Raw genomic sequence first — 15605 nt, forward strand, 5'->3', positions numbered from 1 at the left:
TAATTCTACAATAGTTGGAGAACCACAGATTCATTGCCGCAAGTCTAAAGGCCCTCATATGCACTAAAATCGGCTGAATCTGCTGATTTTGGTGAGACCTGACGACCATTTAATGGGGTCTCCCGATTCCCCAACAGTTGTATTGGGTAGTTTGAATTTATAAACACAACCCTTTTGTTATTCAGCAGATAGGTTTTTGCCAGAACTGTTTGTCAGCATCTTTTTCCTTTTTCCCCTGAAAACACATGAACGACTGACCAAGCCTGAACTTTCATATACTGTACAGTTAGGTCCATATATATTTGGACAGAGACAACATTTTTCTAATTTTGGTTCTAGACATTACCACAATGAATTTTAAACAAAACAATTCAGATGCAGTTGAAGTTCAGACTTTCAGCTTTAATTTGAGGGTATCCACATTAAAATTGGATGAAGGGTTTAGGAGTTTCAGCTCCTTACCATGTGCCACCCTGTTTTTAAAGGGACCAAAAGTAATTGGACAGATTAAATAATTGTAAATAAAATGTTCATTTCTAGTACTTGGTTGAAAACCCTTTGTTGGCAATGACTGCCTGAAGTCTTGAACTCATGGACATCACCAGACGCTGTGTTTCCTCCTTTTTGATGCTCTGCCAGGCCTTCACTGCGGTGGTTTTCAGTTGCTGTTTGTGGGCCTTTCTGTCTGAAGTTTAGTCTTTAACAAGTGAAATGCATGCTCAATTGGGTTGAGATCAGGTGACTGACTTGGCCATTCAAGAATATTCCACTTCTTTGCTTTAATAAACTCCTGGGTTGCTTTGGCTTTATGTTTTGGGTCATTGTCCATCTGTAGTATGAAACGATGACCAATCAGTTTGGCTGCATTTGGCTGGATCTGAGCACACAGTATGGCTCTGAATACCTCAGAATTCATTTGGCTGCTTCTGTCCTGTGTCACATCATCAATAAACACTAGTGACCCAGTGCCACCCGCAGCCATGCATGCCCAAGCCATCACACTGCCTCCGCCGTGTTTTACAGATGATGTGATATGCTTTGGATCATGAGCTGTACCACGCCTTCGCCATACTTTTCTCTTTCCATCATTCTGGTAGAGGTTGATCTTGGTTTCATCTGTCCAAAGAATGTTCTTCCAGAACTGTGCTGGCTTTTTTTAGATGTTTTTTAGCAAAGTCCAGTGTAGCCTTTTGATTCTTGATGCTTATGAGTGGCTTGCATCGTGCAGTGAACCCTCTGTATTTACTTTCATGCAGTCTTCTCTTTATGGTAGATTTGGATATTGATACGCCTACCTCCTGGAGAGTGTTGTTCACTTGGTTGGCTGCTGTGAAGGGGTTTCTCTTCACCATGGAGATTATTCTGCGATCATCCACCACTGTTGTCTTCCGTGGGCACCCAGGTCTTTTTCCATTGATGAGTTCACCAGTGCTTTCTTTCTTTCTCAGGATGTACCAAACTGTAGATTTTGCCACTCCTAATGTTGTAGCAATTTCTCGGATGGGTTTTTTCTGTTTTTGCAGCTTAAGGATGGCTTGTTTCACCTGCATGGAGAGCTCCTTTGACCGCATGTTTCTTTCACAGCAAAACCTTCCAAATGCAAGCACCACACCTCAAATCAACTCCAGGCCTTTTATCTGCTTAATTGAGAATGACATAACGAAGGGATTGCCCACACCTGTCCATGAAATAGCCTTGGCGTCAATCGTCCAATTACTTTTGGTCCCTTTAAAAACAGGGTGGCACATGATAAGGAGCTGAAACTCTTCATCCAATTTTAATGTGGATACCCTCAAATGAAAGCTGAAAGTCGGAACTTCAACTGCATCTGAATTGTTTTGTTTAAAATTCATTGTGGTAATGTCTAGAACCAAAATTAGAAAAATGTTGTCTCTGTCCAAATATATATGGACCTAACTGTATATGGGAAAGTCAGGACAGTTGACTGACCGTGCTTGTCTATTATCTATCTTATGCGAAAGGCCAGCTAAATTTGCTTTAGGAAAAAAATCAAACAAAACACTAAGGCTATGTGCCCACGTTGCGTGTTAAAACGCACACCAAAAACCGGACTCCTTCCCAGAAATCGCGCGTTTTTTTCCGCGCGATTTCACCGCGATTATGATCACGATTTTGCCGCGATTTTCGTGTGCGATATTCAAGCACTTTCCAAGCGATTTGAAGCATCGCTTGGAAAGTGATTGACCGGTTGGTCACACTCGTCAAACATAGTGTTTGACAAGTGTGACCAGGTTTTTACTATTGAGGCCGCCTATGCGGCATCAATAGTAAAAGATAGAATGTTAAAATGCTGAAAAAAAAAATAATCGGGGTATATTTACCTTCCGGCGTCTCGCGCTGCATTCCCGGCCTAGCGTTCCCAGCGATGCCTTGCGAGACCTGTGATGACGTTGGTCTCGTGTTGCTATAGCGATCTTGCGAGATCGCTAGTCACGCGAGACTACGTCATCACAGGGCCTTGCCGCAAGGCATTACTGGGAACGCTTAGGCTGGTTTCACATTTGCGTTTTTTTTCGCGGTAATTTAGCGCTAAATAGCGCATGCGTTTTTTTTTCCTATACTTTGCATGGGATGCGCTTATGTGCGCATACACATGCGTTTGTACGCGTTTTACCGCGCATGCGTTTTTTTGCGGTATGCGCTCGGGCGCACAAAATGCAACTTGTTGCATTTTTTGTGCGTCCGATTTGCCTCAAAAAAACGCATGCGCGCGCAATGCGTTTTTTTACAGCAAGAAACCCAATATAAGTCTATGGGTGCGCATATGTGCGCATTGGCATGCTTATGTATGCGTTTTTTTGCACATGCGTTTTTTTTTTGTTAACCATGGAATTTAGGGGTTTGGGTTAGAGTTAGGGTTAGTTAAGGGGGTTTAGGGTTAGGGTTAGGGTTAAGTATGGTTTGGTTAAGGGTCAGGGTTAGGGTTAAGTATGGTTTGGTTAAGGGTTAGGGTCAGGGTTAGGGTCAGGGTTAGGGTTAAGTATGGTTTGGTTAAGGGTTAGGGTCAGGGTTAGGGTTAAGTATGGTTTGGTTAAGGGTTAGGGTCAGGGTTAGGGTTAAGTATGGTTTGGTTAAGGGTTAGGGTCAGGGTTAGGGTCAGGGGCAGGGTTAGGGTTAAGTATGGTTTGGTTAAGGGTTAGGGTCAGGGTTAGGGTCAGGGTTAAGTATGGTTTGGTTAAGGGTTAGGGTCAGGGTTAGGGTTAAGTATGGTTTGGTTAAGGGTTAGGGTCAGGGTTAGGGTTAAGTATGGTTTGGTTAAGGGTTAGGGTTAGGGTTAAGGTTAGTTAGGGTTTGGGTTAGGGTTAAGTATGGTTTGGTTAAGGGTTAGGGTTAGGGTTAGTAAAGTCATGGTTTGGGTTAGTGTGAGGGGCCACCTAATGTTGGAAAAAAATGCAAACGCGGTAAAAACGCATACAAACGCATAAAAACGCTGCGTTTTTTTCATGCATGCTCATAAAAATGCTTGAAAAAAACGCAGCAGTTGTATGCTTTTGTATGCGTTTTTCAATGCATTTTTTTGCGGGAAAAACGCGCTGCAAAAAAAAAGCAAGTGTGAAACAGGCCTTAGGCCGGGAATGCAGCGCGGGACGCGGGAAGGTAAATATACCCCGATTTTTTTATTTTTAATTCTTTTTTTTACAGGGGTATGGTACCCAGGGCCTGGAGGACAGTCTCCTCTCCTCCACACCGTGGGTACCAACCGCACATGAGACGCTTAACTTCCCGCATGGTGGGCATAGCCACATGCGGGAAGTAAGCGATTCTCATGCATTCCTATGGGTGCGGAATCGCGGCAATTCTTTGCGATTCCGCACAAAAGAATGAGCATGCTGCGATTTTTTCCGCGATGCGATTCCGCCTCGGAAAAAAGCGCAGCATTAGCACAGCATGTGTGGAATGCCATAGGAATGCATGGGGGGCGTTCTGTACACGATTTTTAAACGTCTTCGCTGCGTTTTCGCGCCGAAAATCGCGGCAAAAAAGCTTAAAAATCGCTACGTGGGCACACAGCCTAAAGGAGTGTTTTCTCTTCTGATGAGAGGTGTCTGTCTCTTCTGATGGTTACAATCTACATGCTCTACCCCAGGGGTGTCAAACTCATTTTCACAGAGGGCCACATCAACATTATGGTTGTCTTCAAAATGTCACTTGTAATTGTAAGGGCTCATGCAGACATCTGTGCAGCATGGTACGAGAACTGACTGCAATACACAGACTGGACAGAGACTATAAGAGAGCTGTCCTTGGGTAGTAGGGCTATAAGACATCTGTCACTGACTACTGGGGCTAAGAGAGCTGTCCCTAGATATTAGGGCTATGATAGAACTGTCCCTTCATAGTAGGGCTATAAGAGAGATCTTGGAGTATGGCTAAGAGTACTGTCCCCGGATAGTGGGGCTAAAAGCACTGTCCCTGGGTAGTAGGGCTAAGAGAGCTGTCCTTGGTTAGTAGGGCTAAGAGAGCTGTCCCTGGGTAATACGGCTAAAAGAGATTTTCTTGTTTCCTGGGTAGTAGGGCTCAGAGAGCTGTCCCTGGGTAGTAGGGCTAAGTGAGTTGTCCTTGGGTAGTATGGCTAAGAGAGCTGTCCCTGGAAAGTAGAGCTAAGAGAGGTGTACCTGGTTAGTAGGGTTATGAGAGCTGTCTTTGAGTATTACAGCTGAGAGAGCTGTGCCATACCTCAGAGTCCATGATGGATTGCTTCCTCTGCTAAGTACTGGCTGCTCTGATTAAAAAATGGAACCACACAAAAGTGCTGGCTGACTGCATTCTTTGTGTTCAGTTTTTGTGCAGGCTGACTGTGTTCATGGCATGCACTGTTCTCTCACAAAGATTACACCCGCTCTTTGTGATGGGGCCACTCTATTGGCTGCAGCCCCTCTTAGATGGTAACAGCTACCAGTGTCGGCCCCACCCCTCAACTAATCAGTGGCTGTGTCAACGTAGAATGTAGCCAGTACTTAGTTTGTAGATTGTGAGCCCTCGCGGGCAGGGTCCTCTCCTACTGTACCAGTTATGACTTGTATTGTTTAAGATTATTGTACTTTTTATTATGTACACCCCTCCTTACATGTAAAGCGCCATGGAATAAATGGCACTATAACAATAAATAATAATAATAATAATAGTGGACGGGGTTGTGCCAGAACAGGGGGCGCACACTTCAACACTGCTCCAGCTCTTCACTTTCCCGTTATGGAGAGCTGGTCGGAGCAGTGTTGAAGTGTGTCCTGACCTCGCGGGCCGCAGTAGGGAAAAATATATTTTATTAGATTAGAGAAAATACTTTTTGTAAATGTAAATAAGCTTTTTTGTTAGTTGGTTGTAGGGGAGCAAATTTATTTCATATCACTGATGTTCTCTCATGATATGGCTCCTCTCACGTATAATACCCACATCTATGGTTATGACTTCTGAAAACCCCAATGGGTCCCTACGATGGATGCTTCAATCAAGACTAAGGTCACAGGGGGACATATACAGTGGGGAAAAAAAGTATTTAGTCAGTCAGCAATAGTGCAAGTTCCACCACTTAAAAAGATGAGAGGCGTCTGTAATTTACATCATAGGTAGACCTCAACTATGGGAGACAAACTGAAAAAAAAAAATCCAGAAAATCATTGTCTGTTTTTTTTTTCATTTAATTTGCATATTATGGTGGAAAATAAGTATTTGGTCAGAAACAAAATTTCATCTCAATACTTTGTGATATATCCTTTGTTGGCAATGACAGAGGTCAAACGTTTTCTGTAAGTCTTCACAAGGTTGCCACACACTGTTGTTGGTATGTTGGCCCATTCCTCCATGCAGATCTCCTCTAGAGCAGTGATGTTTTTGGCTTTTCGCTTGGCAACACGGACTTTCAACTCCCTCCAAAGGTTTTCTATAGGGTTGAGATCTGGAGACTGGCTAGGCCACTCCAGGACCTTGAAATGCTTCTTACGAAGCCACTCCTTCGTTGCCCTGGCGGTGTGCTTTGGATCATTGTCATGTTGAAAGACCCAGCCACGTTTCATCTTCAATGCCCTTGCTGATGGAAGGAGGTTTGCACTCAAAATCTCACGATACATGGCCCCATTCATTCTTTCATGTACCCGGATCAGTCGTCCTGGCCCCTTTGCAGAGAAACAGCCCCAAAGCATGATGTTTCCACCACCATGCTTTACAGTAGGTATGGTGTTTGATGGATGCAACTCAGTATTCTTTTTCCTCCAAACACGACAAGTTGTGTTTCTACCAAACAGTTCCAGTTTGGTTTCATCAGACCATAGGACATTCTCCCAAAACTCCTCTGGATCATCCAAATGCTCTCTAGCAAACTTCAGACGGGCCCGGACATGTACAGGCTTAAGCAGTGGGACACGTCTGGCACTGCAGGATCTGAGTCCATGGTGGCGTAGTGTGTTACTTATGGTAGGCCTTGTTACATTGGTCCCAGCTCTCTGCAGTTCATTCACTAGGTCCCCCCGCGTGGTTCTGGGATTTTTGCTCACCGTTCTTGTGATCATTCTCACCCCACGGGGTGGGATTTTGCGTGGAGCACCAGATCGAGGGAGATTATCAGTGGTCTTGTATGTCTTCCATTTTCTAATTATTGCTCCCACAGTTGATTTCTTCACTCCAAGCTGGTTGGCTATTGCAGATTCAGTCTTCCCAGCCTGGTGCAGGGCTACAATTTTGTTTCTGGTGTCCTTTGACAGCTCTTTGGTCTTCACCATAGTGGAGTTTGGAGTCAGACTGTTTGAGGGTGTGCACAGATGTCTTTTTATACTGATAACAAGTTTAAACAGGTGCCATTACTACAGGTAATGAGTGGAGGAAAGAGGAGACTCTTAAAGAAGAAGTTACAGGTCTGTGAGAGCCAGAAATCTTGATTGCTTGTTTCTGACCAAATACTTATTTTCCACCATAATATGCAAATAAAATGAAAAAAAAACAGACAATGTGATTTTCTGGATTTTTTTTCCTCAGTTTGTCTCCCATAGTTGAGGTCTACCTATGATGTAAATTACAGACGCCTCTCATCTTTTTAAGTGGTGGAACTTGCACTATTGCTGACTGACTAAATACTTTTTTTCCCCACTGTACTTCCCCTGGTAGCCACAAATACTATGTGCTCTTAGCTTAATCAATAGATGTATGGGCCTGGCCCACCACAAGCCCCTCTGAAAGCAATTCTCCACTTTGGCTCTTGGAGGACGTTCCCATAACACAGGCTCCGTCTGTGACCTCCATGTGCCACAGTAGTTGTTATTGTGATTGGATTTCACAGGTTTTCCTCCTTTAGATTTCGGCCTCTAAAGCTCTGTGCTGGGATAAATCAATAAAATCCGACTAGCCTTCCCCAGGTCCAGTGCCGGCTCTCCGCCATTGCCGTGGTCTCTGTTTAATGGCTGCAGCAGTAACATTATGACTAGAGCACACACATCACCTCTGCAACAGATCCCGGCAGATACACCCATATGTAAGCTCCATAGGTTCCCCCACATTATCAGCAGATAGTTCTTCACATTGTGGTCATATTATCCTATCAACCCATTTGCCCTATGTGTCAGAAGAACCGTTTTTACATCACAGGCAGATCGGAACAGGTCCGGGATGTTCTGTCCTGTGAGGAGGTGACATAGCAGAAGTTCCTAGGACCCTATTCTTATGACGTCTGACATTAGATGGGACACCAGCGATCGGCATTCATATAATGCCAGAATGACAGGTTCGGCCATGGATAGACACGGTCTTGTTTTCTCTAGGCTACTTTCACAATTCAGTCTTGAGTTGCTGGAGAATTTCTTGGCAGGAGCTGTGCAATTCTGACCCATAAGCGGCCTTGTGCTTGTTGTTCTCCTTTTATTAACCCATTAAATGAATTACCCCAGATAAATGACCGATCTGTTGCTTCTAGTAGGGCTCGCCCCGCTTTTGCCTCCGGATCATCTCTTAAGAAGGTCTATTAAATGCTTTCCTGTAAATGATCTCATTGACCTTGTGGTGACTTTGCAGTTCTTCTTTATATAACCCAAGTGTCTTCTCTATCTGCAGTGTCGTGCTGCAACTAAGAAAAGATCCAGTGTGATGCCAGGAATATCGCCTTTACACAGACGTGCAGTGTCACCATGTTGGACAATGTAGCATCTGTAAAAATCTCCCTCCACAAACATCACTTGTAGTATGGTACCTCTCAGTGGTGTAACTGGAAACCACTGAGCCCCAGTACCGGATGTGTAACTGGCCGGCGTCTCCATTTATAATTCTAGTGGCTAGGTGCTGCTTTACTGCAGGGCAACAGAGAAGAGATGTGCCCCCTTAAAGGCACCAAGCCCCAGGTACTAATGTATCCTCTCCGGCACCCCCACTAGTTTATGCCCTTAGCTGTTGGGTTGGGAGAATTTTTTTTCTTTGTCTGATATACCTTTTTGTTTTTGTTTATTTTTTAATTTACTAACTATTTGCAAGATTTTGTTTGGAAATAGAAAAATTCTAAAAAAAAAATGAATTTAAAGTCTTATTCCCTCTTTTCCCCTTTGAAAAATAATGTTCACTGTCCTACTCAGTCTCAATTTAAAGATTTTCTTGTCCTCTTGGCTCTCAGATTATTGGTAATTGGCTACTTATGTAAGGAGATGGACATACTGCCCACCTTCCCCCTTGAAGAACAAGTGTATTGTCGTATTGTCTAATGGGAATTGTGACATGCGTTATTAGTGTGGTTATTGGGTTTTGTCCGACAGTAGGGAGAGCTAGAGTTAATGGTTGGGACTAGCCCAGAGTGGAAGGGGCTAAGGTGAAGGGACAGACAGTTTCCTGTCACGATGACAGACAGGGCCCGCTGTGCGTCTGAAACTGATCTAAGGTCTGGACAGTAGGCAGTGCTGCCTGATATGGGTGTCCCTGGAGTGAGGAGAGACCGAGACAGTGGTTAGTGTGAATCGAGTAAAGAGAGAAGGAAAACTGACAGGAGGACGGAGTGATCAAAAAGGGTCCAGGGACAGGACGCCTAGTAGTGCTGCCCAGATTGTACAACTCTGAGAGATAAAGGGCCAAGACGGGACAACAGAGTATGTAGGACAAAGAAAGTGCCCCAAGTGGCAGTTCTAGAGCATCAGTGATGAAGAAGTACCGGCCATACTGGCAGTGTAGTTCCCTTGAGGGGAAAGAAGTTGCAGAACCATGGGGTGAGAATAGGAATCTTGCTAACTGGACTGTAGCACTAAGCTGGGCTAGAAAGGAGGCCGAATATCTCTTACCTTCAGCTGTCCCCAACGCGGCTTTTGAAGGGCCAGAGCTGGCACAATGTCATCTGTCCACGTATTGCACATATGACGTCGTGCAAGTCCTGACAAATCAAATGCCGCGCTGGGGACTTTATTATGTTCCTATGACAGAACAAAAAGTCAAGTTAGTGTGAATTTGGAGTAAAAGCATTACAAACGCCCACATGAGAACAAGTTCACTGATGGATTCACAATTAATTCCATTTGAAGCCAGCAATGTCCAGGGAAACTAAGCTGGTGTACAAAATTGTGCAGAAACTCACGTGTCCCGGAAGGCGTCCGTGTCCTTTAAGTGTTTGAGAAAACGAAGTTAAAAGAGCAGAAATTTGGGTTTAGCTTCTTTTTTGTGTGTGTGAGACAGCACATAGTGTTGACCTTGACCATTACCACTTCTTCTATAACCAAAACCGCTGCCAAGCCACAACTTCTATCTTTAGCTTTTTAGTAAATTAAGGAAACAAGAAAGCGCAAATAGGGTCTTATCCCTCGGATTATTTGCAGTTATTAACAAAGAGCTGCTCACCTGATGGTATAGAGCGAAGGCATGTATGTATCAGCTGCTGCAGATCCACGAGCTGCCAACGCGACCTTCTCAGAGACGTTATAAAAAGAAAATTGCGGATTAAATCCATGCAGCCCTAATGATACAAATTCAGATGTAGTGAAAAACTCTGGTGTTTTGTTCAACGCGTTTTAAAGTCTATATGACTTCTTCAGGAAATTACCACAAAGACATGTCTTTGTGGTAATTTCCTGAAGGAGAAGTCATATAGACTTTGAAACGCGTTGAACAAACCACCAGAGTTTTTCACTACATCTGAATTTGTATCATTAGGGCAGCATGGATTTAATCCACAATTTTCCTTTTATAACATCTTTAGCTTTTTGACATGGCTGCGGACGTCCTACCGGCATCTTGATGAGTAACATTATGAGCCTTTCATGCAGAGAGACATGATTCCGTACACTTTTTGGTGTTCCTATAGAAACTTCTGGGAATATTATATAATTAATAATATACTTACTTATTCCATTGCCCTGCCAGGAATACGTCCCATCTCACCTAGCCACATCTCCTATCCTGCTGGATGGAGCTTCTCTGATGGAGGCGCAGTTGAAGAGGAACCCAATAGAATGGCCAAGAAGTTTAGATCCGTCCAGCTCGACCCAGGCTTCTGGCAACATGCACCTAACCCAGGGGGGCACAGACAACAGCTCCGGTAAGAAGAGGCGGAAACGGAGGCGAAAATCAAAGCTGGATAGCCTAAAGAGAGAAGATAATGGGGACACCACGGAAGAAGAAGATATGTTTACCATAGAGATGAGCTCCGAGGAGGAAACTGAGCCCCTTGAAACAGCCAGGTAAGATTCTGAACTTTTTTTTTGAATGTGAATGAACATTAAAAAAACCTCTTATTATAATGGAAAAAAAAATATTTTTTTTTTTCAAAATGAGTTTGAACTCCTTTTCGAGAAGGAGGAGGTGTGAGGTCTTCTTTGGGGTCTTGCCATCCTTACATTATATGAGGACAGTACTTTACTACGGGTGTGCCTGATGCCTTGTAGTGTCAAAACTGCCTCTGAAAGACTCCATGATCAGCCTTCTTGACTATTTACAGGCAGCAAATATATGTATAAGGTGAATTTCTTTTACACTTTTTTCAAAGAGGAACATATTTAAAAATCCATTACTGTTGTGTAGATATAACAATATTAGATTCTGTGTAGTGTACCCCAGATTTGCTTTAATTTAATGTTTGCACTGAAATATAACGTCCTTTTAAGAATTCTGAATATTTCCACCTTTGTGCATGTTTCTATTGTATCGTCCTGTTTGTATGGCGTCATTCAGGCATCCATTTAGTTTCTGCATACAAGAAAATAATGAACCTCTTTGTCATTAGTTTGCGGGATATGATTTTCATTTTTGTTTTTCTGGGGCCATGTATGTGTTTTTGCCATCAGTGTAGCTGATGTTTTTCTCATATGTAAAAAAAATAATAATTTCATTTTTAGGCTGAGTTCACACGTGGCGTTTTTTTCGCGTTTCCGCGGCGGTTTTAACCGCGCAATTTTGCTGCGAAAACGCGAAAAATAAGCATCCCATGCATTCCTATGGGATTCCGCAATGCTGTGCTAATGCTGCGGTTTTTACCGCGGCGGAATCGCTTCGCGGTAAAAACCGCAGCATGCTCATTAATTTGCGGAATCGCGGCGATCCCGCACCCATAGGAATGCATTGTTCCGCTTATTTCCCGCATGTGGCTGTGCACACCATGCGGAAAGTAAGCAGAACAATTGCGGATGGTACCCACGGTCCGGAGGAGAGGAGACTGTCCTCCGGGCTTTGGGTACCATATCCCTGTAAAAAATAGAATTTAAAATAAAAAATATTGTTATTCTCACCCTCCGACGTCCCGCGCAGCCTTCCCGCTTCTCTTCACGCTTTCGTTCCCAGTAGTCCTTTGCGAAAATGCTCGCGATGACGTCCCTTCTCGCGGGATCGCGAAGTCTCGTGGTCATTCGCGCGACGTCATCGCGAATTACCGCGAGACGTCGCGATCCCGCGAGAACTGACGTCATCGCGGGCATTTTCGCAAAGGATTACTGGGAACGGATGCGCGGGACGTCGGAGGGTGAGAATAACACCGTTTTTTATTTTTTTTTTTACATTCTATCTTTTACTACTGATGCTGCATAGGCCTCAGTAGTAAAAAGTTGGTCACACTCGTCAAACACTATGTTTGACGAGTGTGACCAGCCTGTCAATCAGTTCTCCAAGCGATGCTACAGATCGCTTGGAGAACGCTAGCATTTTGCAAGCTAATTACGCTTGCAAAATGCTAGTTTTTCCGCGGGAAAATCGCGGGAATTTAAAATGCGATTTTCCCGCGGACTGGAATTCCGGAATTCTCTCGGTAATTTCCGCGAGAGTTCCGGTACGTGTGCACTTAGCCTTACAGGTTTCTCCCTCTAAGCCTATGTTCACACGTTATGTTTCTGCTGCTTTTTTATGCAAATTAAATCTGCTTTGTACAGTACCAACAAAAGCTTTTCTTTTCCTGACTAAATCGGAAAGCTGCTGCTTTTCTGAAAACTGCAGCATGCCAATTCTTTTGGCTTTTTTGCAGCGTCTTTTCACCCATAGAGAGCAATGAGTAAATGCAAAAACGCAAAAAAAAAAGATGCCATCGGTTTTCCCATCATTTTTAGTGAAAAAAAGCAGGTACAGCAGGACATGAGGCCCATTTATTTTTGTGATTTTCCCACGTTTAATCCAAAGTGTCTAAAGGCCCCGTTACACTAAGCGATATCGCTATAACGTCACTGGTTTTGTGACGCAGCAGCGATATTGCTAGCGATATCGCTACATGTGATACTTACCTCCCACCGGCTCCCCCGCTGGTTATCGCTGATCGCGCGAGAACGGCCTGGGCCGTTTCTCGTTGTCAGCTTCCTGCTGGGCTTCCTGCTGTGGAGACGAGCGACGCGTGGACGCGGGCGGGAGGACGTCTTCATCGCCGCGTCTGACAGGTAAGTAGCGACCGCCGACCGCTGTTATGTCGCTGGTGAAATCTGCCTGTATGGCAGCTCACTAGCGACCACTTAGCGATGCACCAGCGATCCTGACCGCGTCATATCGTTGTCAGGATCGCTGGTGCATCGCTAAGTGTGACAGTACCTTTAGTATCCTCACATGAGTGTGGATGTTAGTATTAGCACAGTTTAATTTAATTAGTGATATGTGTACAGTAAACTAAAGGGGGTTTTACACATAGCGATATCGCTAAAGCATCACCGATTTGGTGACGCAGCAGCGTTATTGCTAGCGATATCGCTATGTGTGAAACTTACCTCCGACCGGCTCCCCCGCTGTCTGTCGCTGATCGCGTGAGATCGCGCAGCTCCATTTCTCCTCAGGCGCTTCCTGCTGGCGCCGACGAGCGACGCGTGGACGCGGACAGGAGGACGTCAGGATCGCCACGTCTGAAAGGTAAGTAACGACCGCTGTATCACTGCTGCATCGCTGTGAGATCTGCCTGTGTGGCAGCTCACTAGTGACCATTTAGCGATGCACCAGCGATCCTGACCGGGTCGTATCGTTGTCGGGATCGCTGGTGCATCGCTAAATGTAAAGGGGCCTTAAGCCTGAGCAGCTCAATAGCCAAAGTGCAAAAGTAAACAATGCAGCAAAAAAAACAAAAACAGCAAAATCTGATTTTTGTCTACAACTTTGTTTTACTGCCAAGACATCACGTTTTGGGTACAGAAAATAAGGAGCAAAACACCAACGTGTGAATATTGCCTTAAAAGGATGTTAGAAAAGATAAAAATCATGAACGCATATTCACCAATAGGCCATAGTGTTAAAACCACAGGCGTAACATTGTGTACATTTTCCTCAAGGCCCCAAAACAGCTCTGACCCATCGAGGCGTACACTGTTCAAGACACCCGAAGGTGTCCTGTGGTACCTGGCACTAAGGGCTCATGCCCACTTGCGATGACATCGGACGAATGCAATCCGACAAAATATCAGATTGAATTCAGACCAATGTTACTCTATAATTGTGTGTTCATCTGCGTTATTTATTTTTTTATGACGTAGGGTCTCCCTATAATTAATATCGAGCAAAGGCTATGCAGACCGCTGCGGGCTGATATTAATAGCCTAGGAAGGGGCCATGGATACTGCCCCCCACCCCGGCTAAAAAATCAGCTCTCAGCCGCCCCAGAAAGGACGCATCTCTAAGATGCCCCAATTCTGGCACTTAGCCTCGCTCTTTCCACTTGCCCTGTAGAGGTGGCAAGTGGGGTGAAAGTTGGGGGAGTTGATGTCACCTTTGTATAGTCTGGTGACATCGAGCCTCGAGGTTAGTAATGGAGAGATGTCAATAAGATACCCCCATTACTAACCCCATAGTCATATTGTATGAAGACACTCAGAAAAAAAGTCCTTTAATTGAAAGAAGGACACAGACTCCTAATCTTAAGTAAACCATCCTTATGACCTTGACCATTTCCCCGATGCCCTCGTCATCTGCAAAAGAGTTAAAAAAACAAACAACAATATTCCTCACCTTTCCGCAGAGATGCTGCTAATCCATTTATCCCACGAGGGGTCCAGCTCTGCTACATCTAGATGGCAGGCTGCATGGTTGCATGATGCGACCATGCAACCTGTCATCCAGCAGACACAGAGCACTGTGCACTCAGTGCCTCTCTGTGAACTCCTATTACCTACCTGACGGCACCTTGAGCATGTTTCGGTGCTCAGTGTCTGCTGGATAGCAATTGCACTGCATTCCGATGTAAATCGGATGCTAGGTGTGAAAAATCGGATTGTACTCGCATAAAAAAACGCATGACACTCGCATTACACTCGTCCGACTCTCCTGCATCAAAATCGGAACGATTTTAAAATCGCTAGTGTGTCTGCAGCCTAAGACGTAGCAGCAGATCCTCGGTGGTTGTGCGTTCCTCGGTGTGGCCTCCATGGATCGGACTTGTTCTTTCAGCATATCCCAAAGATGATCGATCGATCTGAGTGACATCTGGGGATTTTGGAGACAAGTAATCACCTTGAAGTCTTCGTCACGTTTCCCAAACCATTCTTGGACAGTTATTTTTTTCAGTTTAACAGGCATTATCCGGCTGTCAGAGGGCACTGCCATTAGGGAACACTTTTACCATGAATGTGGGCGCTCTATCTGTACAATTTTAAGGTTTCCCAGCAGAACTTTGCTTTTTTTCTTCCCTTAGCGCCATCTCTTCCCTGGGTAATCACTGCTCTTGCACCGACTAAACACATGATGTAAGGGAGAACGTGCTTCATCAGACCAATCCATCCTCTTCTGGTCCAGGTTTCATGCTCACTCACCCATTATCAGCACGTTTAGTGGTAGACCGGAGACATCATGGTCACTCCCACCATTTTGTGGTGCGCAGCCCCATATACAGCATCTGTGCTGCTCCGTGTGTTCTGACTTCTTCTCTACTTGTAGGATCAGAGAAGGCAGACGAGTTTTATGCCTTGATCCACAACAGTAAGTACTTGGCAGCCATGACAAAGTCATGACGTGATTTTGTTTACTAGCTGCCTAATATATTGTCACCCCGTAATGGGAGCCATAGTCACGAGGCAATCAGGCTAATTCACTTCACCTGTCCTTAGTCTTAATGTTATGGCTGGGGACGTGTCATATTTTGAATACTTATATAGGAGGAAACGGTGTTTCGGTGGATAATAAGGTGTCTGCTGACATCTAGTGCAGTTAAGTGGTATTGCACATGATGTTGTAGATACTTTAAGAAA

General features: G+C 44.6%; 1 protein-coding gene across 3 annotated transcripts in view; it reads left to right on the top strand.

The window, feature by feature from the left end:
* Window positions 1-15605, top strand: part of LPIN1 (lipin 1) — a 291411-nt gene that overhangs the window by 192635 nt on the left and 83171 nt on the right. For all 3 annotated transcript variants that reach the window (XM_073568241.1, XM_073568239.1, XM_073568240.1), the window contains exon 4: window positions 10336-10652. In XM_073568241.1, coding sequence (XP_073424342.1) covers window positions 10336-10652 — 317 coding nt within the window. The remainder of the gene's footprint in view (window positions 1-10335; window positions 10653-15605) is intronic.

Source organism: Dendrobates tinctorius, unplaced genomic scaffold (genome assembly GCF_039654945.1).
Source record: "Dendrobates tinctorius isolate UK_male_01 unplaced genomic scaffold, ASM3965494v1 ptg000021l, whole genome shotgun sequence".
NCBI lineage: Eukaryota > Metazoa > Chordata > Amphibia > Anura > Dendrobatidae > Dendrobates > Dendrobates tinctorius.